Below are 19,154 nucleotides of genomic sequence, written 5' to 3'. Positions count from 1 at the left end.
ACCTAAAAATAGTCATGCCTTTTTAAAAATTACTTTAGTTGATAAAGACCACCAATTTCTTAATAAAAAGCAAACCAGAAAGTTTACATTTGTGTAGAATTTACTAATGCATTGTTTAGCCATGACTCTGGATATGGGTTGGGAGACATGAATTTTGTAACACTAGTGAATCTCTTCCTTTTTGTATGAGTCAGTAGTGACACTCAGATATGATCAAGCAGTGATAAATTTGAGCTTAGGGGTTAAAAATAAATGCTTATTAAATGAGTACTATATAGAAGTCCATGTATTGGAACTGTATGGACATGAAAGAAAACAAGAAAGCTGCTCAGCCGTGGAAACAAAGTGTAGATAGTGTTTTATAAAAAGGAAAATTATGGTGGAGCCCCAGTTTGGAATTTCAGGAATCCCACTGGAAATAGCATTTATTATGCTAAATGTGGATATTACCTTGGTTCATTTTATTACTACATCTGTAAAATAAGGTTGAAAATTTATCCATCACTCTTAATACAGGTATTTTTTTATTAAAAACTAAGAGTGATATTATTGAAGAATGAATTCTAAATTAAGAAAACATATGTCTTCCTACTTATATTTAAATAGTATTGACTGTAGAAAAAACGTGTAACAAAAAAGAAAATGTTGAAGAACACCTGTGTACCTGCAGTCATGTTCTTTTATTTCCAGGAATAGACCCGATAAGAAAATAAACCTACTTTCTTTTTTATTTTTATTATAATGTCCTTTGGAGAATGTGATTAAACCTTTAGTTTCACATTTTCAGTTTATTTTTATGAATTCAACAGACCCTGAAAACTTGACAGCTGATTAGAACTTGAACATTCTAATGGTTATTTTCAATAAAGCATCCAGTACCATGGATGAAATAAGGATAGTGAGCAGCACCATTTATTACTTTTCTCTCTTCCCACAGTGTACTAAGTATTTATCATATTTTTTAAAAAGGCAGAACAAAACAGAAATCTGCTCATTTGAAACACTAAGCCATTAGTTGGTTTAGCATATTCAGTTTACTGAAGAAATTATACCATGGGCTATATAAAAGATGAAAGACTATGTTAGAACCGGGATTGGATTTGGACTTATTTCATTTTGGACTGGTTTTGCTGTCAGATCACCTTATGACATTTCTGAGTATTAATACTGTTTAGGAAAGAAATTTAAAATTTAAAGAAGTAAATTTCTAGGTATTTTGTTCCCTCTTGTTTTAACACAATGTCTAAAATTGTATATAATGCCTTATTTCTGATGGACTTTAGTTTCAATTTTGTTCTTAGTCATTGCAGATATTGACAAAATGTCATACCAAATTATTTTGTATTTTTTGTAGGACTGGGAAACAGAAAATCATGACTGGTATTGTTTTGAATGCCATTTGCCTGGAGAGGTGTTGATATGTGACCTGTGTTTTCGTGTGTATCATTCCAAGTGTTTGTCTGATGAGTTCAGGCTTAGAGACAGCAGTAGTCACTGGCAGTGCCCAGTTTGCAGGGTGAGTACCTATGAGCTTTAATGTGCTGGTTAGAGGGTTGAAATAATTAATAATAGCTTCACAAAGATATCCCAGGTGGTCTTGCCAGATTAATGGATAAAGTACTGGAGGGTGGGGGTTATCTACTGAAATGATGATAAACGTACACAGAGCACTCAAAAATGGATATCCCAGAACACATAACATATTTCAGGGTATTATCCCTATGGGTTTTAGAAAGCTTCAATCACATAAATTTATACTCTCTTCCCTTACTATACACCTGCCTCTGGATTACGTGACTACTTTAATGGATAGCCATTGGAAGTCAAGAAATACTATACTGTACCAAGGTCTGTTCAATAAATACTTTATAATAAACTGCAAAATTTATGCTCTTTAGAAAAACAAGTTAGCAAAAGGCACATTGTTGGAAGCATTCTTTATCTATTTCCTATTTTATACCCATGTAATGTTGCCTTTATTTTTGTCATATCATGAATTAGTTTATTTTTTGCTTATATTTTATTTGGAGGGTGGACGGATGGAACAATTGAAAATAAAGAATTTGGATTACTTTATTTATAGCAAAACGAAATAGGTAAAATAATCACTTGCCACAATTACTTTCATTCATTTTCCCCATTAAAAAGTATATATGCTGTGCTTGTTGGCTGCAGAATGTGGTTTGTCTGTGTATATGAGTGAAATGTGATGACTAAATACTACATTAAATATGGCATTGGGGGTGTTAAGTAAGGAATTATTTGATTGCAGCCTCTATTGTTTTTTACTTGCAGTTATTAAGACATTTTTTGGAACTATGCAAACTGTCCAGATTACTCATGAGTTCAGTTTTTAAATATACTTTATAATACTTGAGTACTTAAATGTTTATTTATTCTTCCCCCTAAAAAGCTTTGTATTCATAATTTCCCCCTTTGATGTAAGTTAAAAATTTCCTGCTAGCATGAACCAAGTATAATATACATTCTGTCTTCTTTTGATAACTATGACTTTGAATTACCTAAGTATACTTAATCTTCCTGGCACTACTCTTCATTGTCAAATAGGCAGACAAAAGGCAGTCAGGATAGCATTAAAAAAATAATGTTTAATTGAGATGGTTTGTCTGTCATTTGCTTAACTGCTAGATAAGTAATGATAAATCCCTAAGTCTGAATTTATCAGTATCAGGCCATAAGTTGTACCTCCTTTATGAGGTCTACAGGAATTTATGAGGTCTCTAAGAAATTAGCATAATCAGTGGTGTAAGTAGTCACAATTTTGAGCAAAGGAGATGCATTAATGTTCGTATTTTATTCTCATGGATTTGAATTTTGAGTATAATGCAAATTATAGACACAGTCCTCTTTTCTGGTAAATAAAAACTGTACTATAGGAAATGAATTAATAAGATCTTAAAAACAAGCATTAAAGTACTACAAATACAAAAGAAAAGGATAAAATTAAGTGAGATTGTCATTGATTAAATTGTGGTGTCATAATATGGAATCATTAGAATATTGGAAATAAAATTCTAGGTACACTTGCCTCTTTACATCCATGGCTATTTAATATTTAGTTCTTATTTTGGTAGGTAAATATTTAAACAAAAATACTGGGATTTTTGAGGATGGGTTAAACTTCACTGAAGTTGTTTTATATTCCTTAAATTAAGAATAGAAATTGAACAACTACACCTTTGAAGAAAATGTAACAACTTTCTTCCACCAGAATTCGTTATCAAGTTGTCTGATTCTATTTCCCTTTCTTTTGCTCTACTCTTTACTGAGTAATTTTTGGTTTTTGTTTGTTTGTTTGTTTGTTTTCAACTTCAGAGAGGTACTGGCTCACACAGAAACATGACAGCCAAAGTAGAACTTGGCTTATCCTATCCTATTCTTTTCTTCTCGTTGATTTTCTTTTTGTCTTTCTCATTTAGATATTTTCACACTGTGATATAATTAATATGTACTAAAATGATGCTGTCAGTACAAAATCTTGAATTAAACATTCATCTCATAGTCTGTGAGCTACTTTTATGTAAGGCTCATTAAAGCTATTTTCTAAGTTGAAGATGGGGAGCTTTATCTTGAGCTTTAAAAATTCCAAAGAAACAGTTATTCTATGTTAGGTCTATTCTATTGTTTTAATACTTTCTCAAAAAAAAGATAAGAAATGTCAAGAATTCCTTTCCAAGGAGAAACGATAATGACCTTGAAATTCTAATGGAATCTTAAAGATTCCATTTGTAGTTGATTGTTTTTTTAAAACAAAGTGTCAAAACTTTTAGTAAAGTCATTGTAATCTACCATGAGAAGGACTGAACAGATAGAAGTATAACTGAGAGTCTATGAGACCGAAATTCAAGAACTGTAGTACCAAATCAGAATAATGTCCTTTTTTATCTTTTCTTTTTAATTAATTTTTGGAAAGAGTATATATTAATTAGATATGTTAGTAAGGAATTTTGAAGATAAGATGGCAGGGTAAAATTTTAGTATAGGTAAAAACAATACATGGAAGCCAGTCATTACTACCTAAAATTGAAGATTAAAATAAGCTCCTTTCTAATATTTTGTATCAAGATTATTTCAATTTTACATAACCACTGTCAATTACAACATTGAAAAAGTCACTGAAGATAGATTGTTATCCAACTATCAGCTGTGTTCCCCAATTTAATCAAGTCCAAGTAGCTTTATTCCATATATCTATTTCTGAAATATTTTAAGACGGCAATGACAGAAATTTTTCTCAATTTAAATTTTTATCAGTTTTCATAATAAAACCTAAGAATCTCAGAACCCTGAGGATATTTCTCTGGAATGTCTGCCTTTCTAAAAAAAGTAACTAAATTTGCATGGTATAGGCATAAAAGATTGTAATTAAACTTTCAATTTACAGACATAGTGGATTGTTGTAGTAAAGTAGCCTGTGAGTATCAGCATTTTACTTCGAAAAAAATTTTGAGTAATGTCCAGTTTCACACTCTTGTTAGTGAGAATTCTCATTAATTTAAAAAAATAAAAAGGGATTTTAAAACATATTTTTAAAAGTCTACTGTAAAAAATTTCAAATAATTGTAAGAGAAACCCTACCTCATAGTAAATGAATATTCCCACAGACCTCTCCCTGTGTATTTGTGTGTGTGTGTATATATATATATATTTACATAGCTATATCTGTATGATTTTACATAAATTACTTGATGTATCCAGTTTGTTTCCACTCAACAACATACCAGATATCTTTACCTGTTAGTAGATGTTTATTTACATACCATTTTCAAGTAGGCATGCCTTAATTTATTAAACCACTTCCACATTGATTCAGATTTACATTATGTGCCTTTTTGCTCTGATCAGTAACACTGCATTGAAAAACCGTCTGTCAAAGGTGACTCACATTGCTATGTCCAAAATAATGCCATATATTCAACTTTGGAATAGCAGTTTTCTCATTATAATTTATTTCTGTATGAAACTGAAGTTTATATTTTGTTTTATTTGGATTTATTTTAATTTCACTTTCCTGATAGCCATGAATTTTCCAGGGAAAAAAAGTGAGAAAACCATCCCTTTTAGTGAAAATTGCTTTTAAAGATTTTTATTTACATAAAGGAAATACATTTCACACAAAATATAGTGAATTGTATTTTTTTTTTAAATTGAGAAAGAATTCACACACATCTATGTAAATCTGATGACCTTCTTAGGATAAATTCATTCAAGTGGTATTTTTAGATTTAAAGGGTAGGCACAATTAAAATTTTTAATATAAATCACCAAATTGCACCTGAGAAGATTATTCGCATTTATACCAACAGCACATGAATATATTTTTCAATTTTTTTTGCCAATTTGATAGGATAAAAATGGATGTCTCATTTTAATTTTGTTTCATTTTCATATGTGTAGTTTCTGAATTACTAAGTCATTTTATTCTTAAGTGGTTAAAGAGGGCAGGTGTGTGTATGCATGTGTGTGTGTGTGTGTGTGCGCGCGCGCACGTGCGCATGCATGTGCACTCTGCCATGCCTACTTGCCTACCAGCCTGCTGGTGAAAATCATGACACTGAGTGATGACTATTGGAATTTTTGTTTTGTTTTTTATACATGGGCAAGGTAATCTGCTATAAGAAAACCTAGGACCACCTCCCTCGCATAGATGGATAGGTTGGGCACCACAATGCCTTTTAGAGCAGCACTGGCCAATGAACATTCTACAGTGATAGAAATGTTCTATCTGTACTACCCAACATGGTGGCAACCAGCCACATGTGGCTATTGAGCACCTGAAATGCGGCTGGTGTGACTGAGGAAGTGAATTTTAATTTGCTTCATGTGGCTAGGAGCTACCACAATAGTGCAGTTTTGGAACATTCATATTCTAAATGCCTATGTACTACTCCCACAGAACCATCCTTTGATATAAAGTGGCTGCCTCATAAGTGACCTAGCAGTTGTTCACATCAAGCCAAAGTTACGACTTGGAAGAATTCATAAGGAAGGATTAAAACAGCTTGCTCTACTGCCTCTCTTCTTCCTATTGTACACAACAGATTCTACAGCAAATACTATTTTTAGATTAGTATAGATTAGTGGCTACAATACCTGACAGTGATGTTCTGAATACAGCACCTCATAAAAAGTCAGATTAGCTATAGGAACAAAAAACTGTATAGCAACACATGAATTGTTTAGAGTTTTCAGACAATATAAATAACTGTACTTGCCAGTTGAGCTGTTTGGAGACATAGTTTAAATGTGGGCCCCTATTTCCTCCATTCTCTTATTAATAAGTGCATGTTCCTAATTATATAAATGAATTTTGTTTTCATAACTTACAGGAGATTGTAGATTCATGTTATTACTACAGTTAAATTCAGACAAATGCAATTTTTATATTTGGCCTAAAATGTGTCATCAGGAAGCAGAATTTAGGGCTTTGGTTTTGTAATGGCTTTACACTGAGTAAATCATGTAGAAAATCAGTAAACTGGGAAGATAATAGTGATTTACTAGTTTTCTTTACCATATTTGGGTCTCTGAAGTGTAATGTTATTCAAGTGAAATCTATCCAAACATTTTTACCTAGGTGTTTATTGTTACAATTGTTGTAATACTAAAAAATGTATATTACTGTTCTTCTGTACTAAAAATTTAAATTATTTTAAAAGCATTGTTTCACTTTGCATCACATTTAAGACATACTTATTGTGACTTTTATATAAAAGGATCAATTTAATTGCAAAAGAAAAAGCAACTTATTCAGGTAGTAGACAGGCTACATAGTAGATAGTAGATAAGCTACATAGTAGATAGGCTGTGTTTAAAAACTAGAAAATTCCCATCTCCTGAATAGATGTTTCACATGGTGTTTTCTCTGTTTAAGGATTACAAATTTTAAAATTTATGTTAATACACAAATTGTATAGTGAATCAACTTAGCCCACTAATAAAAAAACAGAAACAAAAGAAAATGTAGATAAGGAAATGAAGAAGAGTCTATGTAAGAGAATTTGATTAACTTTCAAAATACTTTGGTTCTACATCTAATACAAAAGGCTTTACCAAATTTTGAGCACTTGATTCTCTGACTCCTTTTTTTTAATGCATTTCTTTATTGTGAACTTTAACATACATACAAAACAGTAGTAACTTTCAAAGTATGATGTAACAAGTAGGTAGAAAGCAAATTTTAAAGCATGTCATGGATCACAGTTCCACAACGTCAGCTATTTCCATTATTGTAAAATATAACATACATACAGAAAGGTGTTAACTTTTGATGTACAGCTCAATAAGAAGTTATATAGGTAATTTCAAAAATTGTTACGGGTTACAGGTCCACAGTTTCAGTTCTTTCCTTATTATGAAATATAGGGTATATACAGAAAGGTGAATGCTTTTAAAGCACAATTCAACGAGCAGCTATAGAACAAATTTCAAAGAATATTATAGGTTACAGTTCCACCATGTCATTTACCTCTTTCCAGCTATTCCAACATATATATATATGTAAAGTTTCACTATTCGTAGACTTTTGTTAAATCTTGTTTGTTGCTACGCCTTCCTCTCACTTAATCTCCTTCTTCATCTTCAGGGGTGTCTAGGCAGTGAGTGCCCTAATTTGTTCGTATTGAAAGGGGGTGTCTGACTCCTATTCTTAATTATCAGGTGTCTACTGAGATCTGAGGAAGAGGGTTGTTTGCACCTTTTGGGTATTGTGAACATTGCTATACATGTTATCTATTTGAGTCCCTGCTTTCAATTCTTTGTATTTTATACCTAAAAGTGGAATTGCTGTGAGTCAATACAAAATCTTGAGTTAAACATCGATTTTTCAGCCTGTGAGCTACTTTTGGGTGAGGCTCAATAAAGCCTATTTTCTAAGTTGAAGATGGGGAGTTTTATCTTGAGCTTTAAAAATTCCAAAGAAACAGTTACATCTATGTTAGGTCTATTCTATTATTTTAATACTTTTTCAAGAAAAAGATAAGAAATGCCAAGAATTCCTTTCCTGGGAAAAGAGATAATAATGATCTTGAAATGTTAATGGAATTTTAAATATTTTTAAGGTGAAATTTGTAGTTGATTGGTTTTTTTTAAAACGAAGTGTCAAAACTTTGAATAAAGTCATTGTTTATAATCTACCATGAGAGGGACTGAACAGATAGAAATATTCTTGAACTAAGAGTATTAGATTGAAATTCTAAAATTTCCCTATTTAAGCCTTCTTTATAAAATATTTATAATGAATATACATATTTTATAGGAAACTAGATACTTTAAATACAGACATACAGCATAAGCAACCTAAGAAAAATAGATTAACAGGAGTTCATCAAAATTAAAAACTTGTGCATCAATGGACATTATTAAGAGACTGCAAAAAACCTATAGATTGGAGAAAATATTTGGAAATCATATAATAGATAATTGTTTAATATCCAGAATTTATAAAAAAAACTTCTACAACTCAATAACAAAAAGACAAACAACCTAATTAAAAAATGGACGAAGGATCTGAATAGACATTTCTCCAAAGAAGATATACAAATGGCCAATAAGCACATGAAAAGATGCTCAGCATCGTTAGCCATAAGGGAAATGCAAGTCAAAATCACAATGAGGTACCACTTCACACCTAAGAGGATGGCTGTTATTTAGAAAATGGAAAATAACAAGTGTTGGTGAGGATGTAGAGAAGTTAGAACCCATGTGCACTGCTGACAGGAATGTAAAACAATGTAAAGCTATGAAAAACGGTTTGGCAGGTCCTCAGAAGGTTAAGTAGAGAATTACCACATGACCCAGCAATTCCACTCTTAGGTATATACTCCAAAGACTTGAAAGCAGGGACTCAGACCAATACTTGTATAGCAATGTTCACAGAAGCCTTATTCACAATACCCAATGGGTGCAAACAACCCAAGTGTCCATCGACAGATGGACGCATAAAGAAAATGTGGTATAAACACACAATGGAATACTATTCAGCTGTAAAAAAGAAAGTTCTAATACATGCAACAACATGGGCAAACCTTGAAAACATTATGCTAAATAAAATAAGGTAGTAAAATAAGGTGGATACAAAAGGACAAGATATTGTATGGTTCTAGTTACACGAAATATCTAGAATAAGCATATTCACAGAGACCGAAAGTACATTAGAGGTTATCAGCGGCTGAGGGGAAGGGGAAGAGGGAGTTATTTCTTAAAGGGTAAAGAGTTTATGTTTTCGGTGATGAAAAAAGTTTCAGTAATAGAAGGTGGTGATGGTAACACAACACTGTAAAAGTAATTAATTCCACTGAAGTATATACTTAAAAATGGTTAAAAGGGCAAATTTTAGGTAATATACATTACCATAATTTAAAAGGGGGGGGGGTGAGACAGCTAATAAAGCCCTAAAACAGCCCCCAAAAAAAGGAAAATAAATATACAGAAAGAAGTTTATAGAAAGTATTTTTAATTAACTATTAATTTGGATTTTAAGTCCCATGTACTGTTTTTTTCACATTGAGTATGTTATACCCATTAGGCAGATAAACTGAAAATGAAGGAAATGAAGAAACTTAACTGGTCTACTAAAACTAAGTCAAGACTGTATCAGCCATGAACAATCTACTTACAGTTATATTAGTTGGATATATATTTACTCTTCATTGTTAATTTACTCCTGAATGTGTTATGTTTGAGTCATTTGCACTGTAACTTTTTGTTGTTCACGTAGCTAAAGGAAAAATCATGATGAATGCTATAGAATAAAAATGGGACCAAATGCTGAAAGAAAATATTTTGAACATAAGTTCCTTATTATGTATTTACCATCTGCTTTCTGGTCAGTCTTCCTTTATAAATGTAGGAAATTTATTCTCACCCTGAAAGTAATCATCTTCCCTTTTGAATTTAAGTTTGGAATGGAAATTTGATTTTTAAATAAAATACAAGCCATGTTGGTGTTTTTGTTTTTTTTTTAATGGTATACAATCATAGTATTGAAAATTCTTAACATTAATCAAATGTTCAAAATTTTTTTAAGATAGAGCATATAATTTTTATACTAACAAAATTAGAAAATTAATTTAAAAACATGTTCTCTGTCTGAACTGGATACTTTTAAAAAGAAGTTTTGCTGCTCATCAGAAGATTAACCAGAAGAAAAAATAATGGGAACACTGACAAATTATCTAATTATTATATTATAATATTAATTATCTAATCTCTTTATAAAACTACCTAGACCCATGGAAGCAAGAAAACCTTTTCTACGCTGCCTTCCCATGATGAATATAACAATGTTATGGTCAAAAAGACTTGAATATGTATTTGAAATGTATTGAGTAGTGCTGTATTTGGTCTTCATGAGTTTTCTTTGGGTGGCTTTTTTGAATCTTAATTGAACTTTATCTTTTACCTTTAACTATTAAGGGATTAAAGAGATAATTGGGCTGGTTCCTACACCAGAATGGTTAAAATTTAATTTAGATAAATAGATCATTTAATGTTTCTAATACTGGTAAACTAAAAATATGTATTAAGTACACACAATTGCCTTTTGTTTACTGTGCAGTGCCAAATGCACTGAGTGGGAATGGGAAGGGCATGGGAAAATAGGTAGTATTCCCACTGGCTGAACCAAAGTTGCATTAAGCAAAGAATAAATAATAATCATATTATGACCCCAAAACAGAGACATTTAAATTATTTTCAGAAAAGAATGGGGAAACTTATTCCACTGAGGAATACATGCTGCCTCTGCATTTTGATTCTTGTTCCTTCTTTAAAACTAGTTGTATAGAAGAGGAAGGAACAAAAGGATTCAAGACCGTGTTCCATAAAAAATTATTCTGAACTTACCTTTTCTACTTCCGAATCTCTATAGCAAGCCACAAAGGAACTTAAAAATTTACCCAAAAAATGCACTCATATTGAACTATAAAATTCCTACATGCATAGCACTCTTCTTACTAATATAATATTTTAACATTTTTTTTTGTCAATCTGTGGGTGTGGTGGATTTAGAAATACTAGATATTTTAACTTTAGCAGTCATTTTGGGGGCCTGTAGCAATGAATTTAGAGAAGATACTTTAAAAGTTGTTAAATCACCCTAGACTGGATGCCTAAAAAGCTGGTATTATCTAAACTGTTGACCTTAGTCAAAATGTGCTGACTTGAATCACGAAGGAAAATAGTTGACTTTGTAAAAATTAGTAAATATAGATATAGCTAGAATGGCCTTCATTGCTGTTTTTGTAAATCTTTATGTAAATGTGGACAGACTATCCATTAGTAATTCTGCAGGACTATTTTCTACACAGTGGACTGTGAAAGGAGTCTTATTTGCCAATATACTCCAAGAATCCACTCCAAAATATCCACAGTAGTTTGGATTATCCTAAGGTCTAACTTTTACCTGTAAGAAGACATAGTTTTTACAGCTTAGAGGAGGCTCTTAAAGCTCCTGTAACTTAAATTAAAAATAAACATACATATATATATATATATATATATGTATATATATAATATAGAAACTAGAGTGCAATACTTATTTTGCTGGGTTGGCTGTGGGAGATTTAGGATGGAACTATATGGTATCCCATGTAGTTAATTTTGGTTTATTCATAGCAAGTAGAATTGGGTACGTCAGGTCTTTTACTATTAATACCAGCATTAGACATGAGGTACTTTAATTGGTGGCCTGCTCTTCTGGCCTGTGGGCAAGAGTTGATTTCAGTGTGTCTTTACGGGGGGTGGGGGGGTGGTGGGGGTGGGGTTAAAAAGACTGAATGTAGTATATTTTTAGAAAATAGTCCTAGAAAATGGTTTTCATTGGTGGGCTGCTGGGGTATGGTGTTATCAGAGGCAAAAGTGAGCAGACTGTGGGCCACTCATCCCCACTTCAATTAGAACAGCTCTATTATAAAGTCAAATATTTATATTTCTTAAAAATTCATCATGATTCCTTTGTATTCGATTGTTACAAGTGGTTACAGAGGAAACTGTAGAGCTTCATAATTTCCATAACAACACATTCAATTTATGTGCATATGAAATTCGTTTTGACTCCTTTGTATTCTGTAATTACAAACAGTTAAGGAGATCTTGGAGCTTCTTGATCCTGAAACAACATAGGCAATTTATGTGTAGATTAGTGTTTCTCCAAATAAGGTCCAGAGGCCATCTGTACCAGAATTACCTGGTGTGTTTGTTTAAAACACAGCCTCCAGGGTTCCACCCCAGAAAGTCTCTGTGGATGGAGCTTGGGAATCTGCATTTCCAACAAGGACCACAGATGCACCTGAGCTCAATAACATTTAAATGAGCGGTCAGTGATGTAGTTCTTGATTGTTAGAGGTCAAAATTGATATTTAGGTCTCATCTAGCAGTGAATTAGTTTACACATTAGAAAATAAACAAAATGGTTTACATTTGTCAGAATATGCTAATACAGACTTGTTACTTTCCAATTTTGGAAGGATCCCCATATGGTTGAGTTCCACTACATGGAAGAGTTTTTCTAGTGGGTTAGTAATAACTATTACTCAACTATTATTTATTGAGCGTTTACTATGTGCCACGTACTGTACAAGCACCTGTTTTTGTACCACCCTTGAGCTAAGAATGGTTTTTACAGTTTTAAATGGTTGAAGAAAACTCAAAAGAGGAATAATATTTTGATATGCAAAGAGTGTAAGAATTTCAAATTTTAGTGTCCAAAAGTTTTATTAGAACACAGCCCCCCTCATGCATTTATATATTCTTTAGGACTACTTTTGCACTACAATGACCAAGTTGAGTAGTTGCTATAGGGACTAACCTTATGGTCACAAAACCGAAAATATTTGCTATCTGTCCCTCTAGAGGAAACAGCCCTTTACAGGAAAGCTGACCTCTAGTATGTCTCTTTGTGGGAAGAACATTATGGATATTGTGAATCCCCAAGGAAGTTTGAAGCCCTTTGTCTTATTTAAAAAGTAAGGTTGATCACAGACTTGGGGACTTAGATGGGGTAACCTATAGCAGCATAAGTGTATTCAATTGATAACTAGATACTTCACACTTCTGATTTCGCACTTCTTTCTTTCTCTTGGATACTGCCAAAATGTGTCCACAACTGAAAAGTTGGGTCTCTAGCAAGCCCTGAAAATGCCAGACTAATGAAGGCATTTAATACTGAATGTTCTTTGAAATAATGGTGTTTGGGCATCATTATCAATAATCAGCTGTGGATAATCTTTGACACGATCAAAAACTGCTAATACCTTCTTCCAGCCAAAAACATTGTAAGGCAGTGAGTGTGGCTGAAATACTTTCATTCATGTTTTACCTGTGGTATCTATCTACACTCATCTGATTTGATGTAGCCCAGTAATTACAGGTAACTGGCATAAGAATTTCTTACTCAAGAGTATGTTCAAGATTTTCAATTATTTTTTCTTTTAAATAAGGGAAAACAGCCTCACAATTATCTATAACTTATTTAGTAAAGTAAGCTTTAGTAGATTTCTTATACACACATTAGCAACTTAGCTTTCTGTTATGTGATTATTTTCATTTTAAAATGGCTGCAACAACTTTGGCTATGTAGTAGAAGGTATCGTTCTTAAAAATGTTGACCAGAGTCAATTCCATATGTAGCCAGGTGATATGAACTTACCAGGCTTACCGAGCTTTATTATGATGGATCTGACCGGCAGACTGTCACTGGGAAGCCTCTACTGAAAAATCCTGAGATCTGCAAATAGACAATAGGTATATTCTTTCTTGAAAGCTGACAAAGAATTGGATCTGAAATAATCTGCAGATAATATGGAGCATTATTTTTATGTTTTTCTAACTGTGTTGTTCTGAACATGTTCTGAATGTACTTAGTTATGTTACAGGCAAAACAGCATTTACTTTAGAAGCTATTCCTTTAATTTCTATTAGTTATAGTAGCTTTTTCTCAAGCTATGTAAATATCTTGTTTTTGCTAACAGGCACCAATTGAAACACTTGCTTTGAACTTCAGGTATAAGGTAGCTCCACAATATGTTACCTAAGAAACCCTCAGAATTCTTATAGTGCAGTCCTGGAGCAGAAGTAGCAATGCTCTTTTGATTTCTTTTGTGAAATATTGAATCTTTAGGTCATAACTGAAAAGTGTTAGAAAGAAATGAATTCAATGAAACCCACAAGTCTATCAAATGTGAAAGCATCTTACAGCATATGTTTTATCTCTACAAATTACTGGGAGAGATTCTGCCTCTTTCAGGGTCCTCTTGTTTGCTTTAGCTCACTAAGAAAACTTCTCAACCTCTAAATTTGGGGAAACAGATTGCTGTCAGACTCTTTGGTGTAGCCTTGATAGCTAAGGTCTAGTTATCAGACTATCATCGTAGTACTGCACAGACTGGCTATACAACTCCAGGGGTCATCATTCACATATACTACATACATTTCTTAGTATATATATTTAAATTCTTGAGAAATGGCTTTATCATGTCTGGTGTTGCCCTACATTTTCAATGGACTCCCATATCTGTCACCAAAAAAGATGTATTGGATTGTAATTTAAAGATAAAAACAGGCAAGGAACATGGATGCTTTCAACAAAATAATCTTCAGCTGTGAAACCTTTTGGTTAATCCTGCTATACAACCCAAATCCTTGAAGTTTATAACTATAGTAACTGAAAAGGACCAATAAATACTTAAAATATAGCCATCATTGCATTTTCTGGTATATATAATGAGAGATGTTCCTATTTAAATAAATAAGTAGATTGAGAGACTCTAAAAACAACTTAGGCTAACCGCAAGAACACTTTAAAATAAACTGTTTGAAGGTTTACCACTTTACACTTTCTCAGTAAGGCAGGGAAGGTTAAAATCTGAGCTACTCCACCATGGTGTGCCTGCACATACTTGTCCTAATTAAACAGTCTCTTTTATGAAGTTCAGGCAGTGGTTCTCAATTATGACTGCATTTTAGAAACACCTGGGTAGCTTTTAAAACTATGAATGCCCCAGCCCTACCCCCAAACCAATTTTATCAGAATCTCTGGGGGTGGGGTTTTCTCTTTGAGGTAAAGTTTACATTACAGTGACAGGCACAAGTCTTAAGTATACCATTCGATGAATTAGACATACAACTCAAATCCCATCAAGATACAGAACATTATCATCATCATCACCACATAAAATTCTTTCATGTTCCTGGCCCAGTATATCCCCACCCACCCCTAGCCCCAAGCAACCATTGTTCAAATTATTTTCCATAATAGTTAAGTTTTGCCTGTTCTAGAACTTTATGGAAATGGACATTGGTGCTTTTTAAAAGCTTCCCATGTGGTTCTATGTGCAACAAGAGTTAATAAACATTGAAGGAAGATATCTAAATCGGAGTAGCGTTTTGTTAAATGACATATAAGACTTTTTTTAATATAAAGATAATATTTCAAAGGCCTTTTGGATAGTTATTCTATTATATGAAGCTATGAAGAAAGGTGTGAGTTATACTCATTTAACTACAGGAGTCATCCATTCTTTCCCTTTACACTTTTCTTCAATAGTCATTTTTCCAGGCTCAGATGAAAAGAGATAATCTAGCAACCAGGCTCTAAGCAAATTTAAACATAATATAAAATTAGATTTCCATCCTCTATTTTACCACTTAACTTCGGGAAATTAAGGCTCTCAGTATGAACGCTGTACTTTCAGAGTCTTTCCCAAAAGCAAAAATATTGCTGCACATGGTTACACTAAATTAGCAATGCATTTAAAAATGTTTAAACAGATGAAAACCAAAATTAAAGCATTGTGAGAACATGTAATATCCATGGTATGTGTAAATTCTGAAAAGTGGAAACTGAAAATAGACCTTTCTTTAACTAAATAATTACATGAACTAGTCAGTGTACAAGTTACATAAAATTCAAGCAAAGTACAATAGGTTTCAAAGTGGCTCATATTCAAAGAAAAAAAAATCTAGCGTTTTAGTTAGTGATACAATTCTGATTCTAGCCATGCATAATTTTTGCCTATAAAGAAAAGTTGCTTTATTTTTTCTAAGGCTCTAAAACCAGAAGAGGTTACATTCAAGCTAATAGGATGAAGTACTTCTGGGGTTTATGTTTCGAGTGCAGAAAGGTTAAAAAATATTCCTGTGCATATGTAAAAGAGATCTACACAACAGCCTTGAAAATAAAAGCCCAGCTGTATTGTGCCAGATGTGGTGAGCCTCCTTCCAAAATGCTCAGACATGCCTTCCTACTGTCACTACACAAGTGACCCCAGGCATCCCAGCATTAGTAGACTTCAGGCTTCAAGTGCTCGAATTACTCCAAATGAGCTCGAGTTATCCAAAGAAAGATCCAGAGAGGAGAGTATTCCCACCCTGCTTGATTGAGGGAAGGGATAGGCACAATATTTAGTGAACATAAAATTATATTTCGGCACTACATGAAGGGTTGGTTGCACATGTCCCCTGAATAGTAGTTATGTTACCTACTGAAAGAACTATAACCCTACAGCCAGTGTTACAAGATTTCTAAACCTGGTTTAGATTGCCATCATATCTGGACTTAAACAAATTTATAATTTAATGATCAGGTTGATATCTGGGATCAGTAGTTTTAATAATGCACCCATGAGTTGGCATAATTGAGCATGTTAACTAGACACATTTTTTATTCTCCCCCCTTTTTCAAAGAATATAGGTTTCCCAGGAACCCTCATACCTTTTCTCTTCCCTATATCCAACAGTTCACCAAACTGCTTGTTTAATATAGGAAGCAGTGCATGGAAAGTGGATGTCCATGCTAGCAAAAACATTTGTCCAAAAGCAGTAGTAGCTGATTGTGCTTCTAATTGATGGAGAGCTCCTTCTACATGATTTGCAGAATGCAGAAACTGAGCATCTGTGAACACTCCCTACTGTGCTCTGGCTTAAGGCAGGGGGCAGCTAATAGTTCCCCAATGTTAGTATGCATGAGAATCACCTGGCGGTGAAAAGTGGAAGGAAGATAGCGCCTTACACATGAAATATATCAAATAAAATTTAGTTTCCAGATAATAAAATGTTTTTTCACTGTTTATTCAGATATTTTAATGTTGTGTTATGTATAATCAATTCTATTAAGCCCTAAATAAGGAATTCTCAGTTATGAAAAATGTTTGTTCTTTCTTCTATTGTTATTGTATTAAAATGACTTCCCGAATAAAAAGTTTTTTAGGAAGTAATCATACCACTGGGTAGAGCAACATAATCCAGTGGCTTGGAAAAGTTAAAGCATACATTAAATAGTGATCATAATCTGGATATGATCTGATTACATTCAAGTGTCTCATATTTTGCCTTTGTTTTCTTTTAGACCATTGTAATGAATGGTTATACCTATACTAAGTAAATAGGAACATTTGTCTTTGCTTTCCCTTAGCTGTCTAGAAATGACAGGTAAAGATAGAATCCTTTTTTTTTTCAAGTGAAGCTGGATTTTCTGAGAGATACACTGAAGAACCTAATTAGCTTTAAGGCCAGATGAACAGAAATGTAAGTTGTTACTGAAGAAATCCATACCACTTTAAAATAAATACGTCAGGGTGTGTAGCTGCAATATACATAATTCTTAAGTGACACAGATTTTTAATAACATTTTTAAGAAAGAATAATGCTATATTAAAATTCACCATTCAATATTGCTAATTTAAGATGCTCTCTAAAGGACTTAGCCATAGATTTATGTGTAAACTAAGTGATTTTCCATTATGTCTATTATTTCTTTTCATCTGAGAATTGGGTGAAGTTTTAAAATACTAAGAAAGGAAAAAATGCATAATTCTCTAAGGTATTCTGTCAAGCATAACATAATATTTTTCAATTCTCACCTTGTTACATTAAATGCTATTTTTATATGTAAATTTCAAATATTCTTTATCAAATAGGTTGGAAATTAGTATATCTTTCAATAAAAACCTTTGTTGAATACTATAATCTTTTCTATGTTACTATTATTTATTAATATAGATGCAGATTATCAGATTTTATATTTGGACTTCCTTTTTTTTTTTTTTTTTAACAGAGCATTAAGAAGAAAAATACAAACAAACAGGAGATGAGCACATACTTGAGATTCATTGTCTCCCGCATGAAGGAGCGGGTGAGTCCTGCTGAAGAAATCTTTCAAAATTTCCCAAAATATATTTTATTCTGGTTCACTCCTTAAAAGTCAATGACTGAAAAATAACAACAAAATAACAACAAATATATATAATAAATATATAATATATATATAATATAACAACAAAATAACAACAAATATATATATGTGTATATATATATATATATATACACATATATATATATATGGAGAGAGAGTGTGCGTGCAATGTGAAGTGTGAAAACCATTGCTGTCATATTGCTTTGTCCAGTAATTCATTCTATAAAAGGCTTCTTTGTTTTGTCTTTATTTTTGACACAGGCATTTCTATTTTTAGCTTTGTTAGATTAGAAATATTTGCATTTTAATTCCATTTATCAGAATTAACATTATCATTGATAATTAGTGTTTAAAATGAAAAGGAATTTTCCAAAATAACTAGTCTATCAAAACCGTAAGAAATGTTACATTAATCTATATAGTACATATACACTTTCCAGTTAGATTTTAAGGTACTTCTTGTAAGATTTATCTTTAGAGGTAGAAAATATTTTGAGTTTTAGGAATTAATGTTTTACCTGTGTTTCTCTAGCCACATTTAAAACTGGTTTGTCTAACAATCTCTTAGGCTATAGATCTTAATAAAAAGGGGAAAGACAATAAGCATCCGATGTACAGGAGGCTGGTACATTCAGCTGTTGATGTTCCCACCATACAAGAGGTAACGTCAGTTCCTTTTATTTCTACTTCACTTACATTTTTATAACTATCAAGTTAAAGAATACTTAACAATTAAGCAGTAATTCTGGTTGCTGTTTTTTTCTCTAAGAGTGCATTTACCCCCACTTTCTTACTGAAACAGAAAAGTCATAACTACTCAGTGGGGCATTATTATTTGTTTTAAATTTCATGTACTTACTCTAATGCAAATTCGGTGTTGTCTTTTAAAAGACCTGTTTTTAAGAAACCTGTAGATTCTTGATACTTATAGATTAAAGAGGAC

General features: G+C 32.5%; 1 protein-coding gene across 9 annotated transcripts in view; it reads left to right on the top strand.

The window, feature by feature from the left end:
• Positions 1–19,154, top strand: part of ZMYND11 (zinc finger MYND-type containing 11) — a 152,330-nt gene that overhangs the window by 99,620 nt on the left and 33,556 nt on the right. For 8 of the 9 annotated variants that reach the window (XM_037835697.1, XM_037835696.1, XM_037835695.1 and 5 more), the window contains 3 exons: positions 1,355–1,516; positions 18,074–18,151; positions 18,780–18,872. In XM_037835697.1, the coding sequence (XP_037691625.1) occupies positions 1,355–1,516; positions 18,074–18,151; positions 18,780–18,872 (333 nt within the window). The remainder of the gene's footprint in view (positions 1–1,354; positions 1,517–18,073; positions 18,152–18,779; positions 18,873–19,154) is intronic. The other variant, XM_037835703.1, reaches the window with a different exon arrangement.

The sequence above is a fragment of the Choloepus didactylus genome, chromosome 5, assembly GCF_015220235.1.
Source record: "Choloepus didactylus isolate mChoDid1 chromosome 5, mChoDid1.pri, whole genome shotgun sequence".
Lineage (NCBI taxonomy): Eukaryota > Metazoa > Chordata > Mammalia > Pilosa > Megalonychidae > Choloepus > Choloepus didactylus.
The sequence above is the reverse complement of the archived record's forward strand: the minus strand, read 5'-3'. Positions and strand labels throughout refer to the sequence as shown.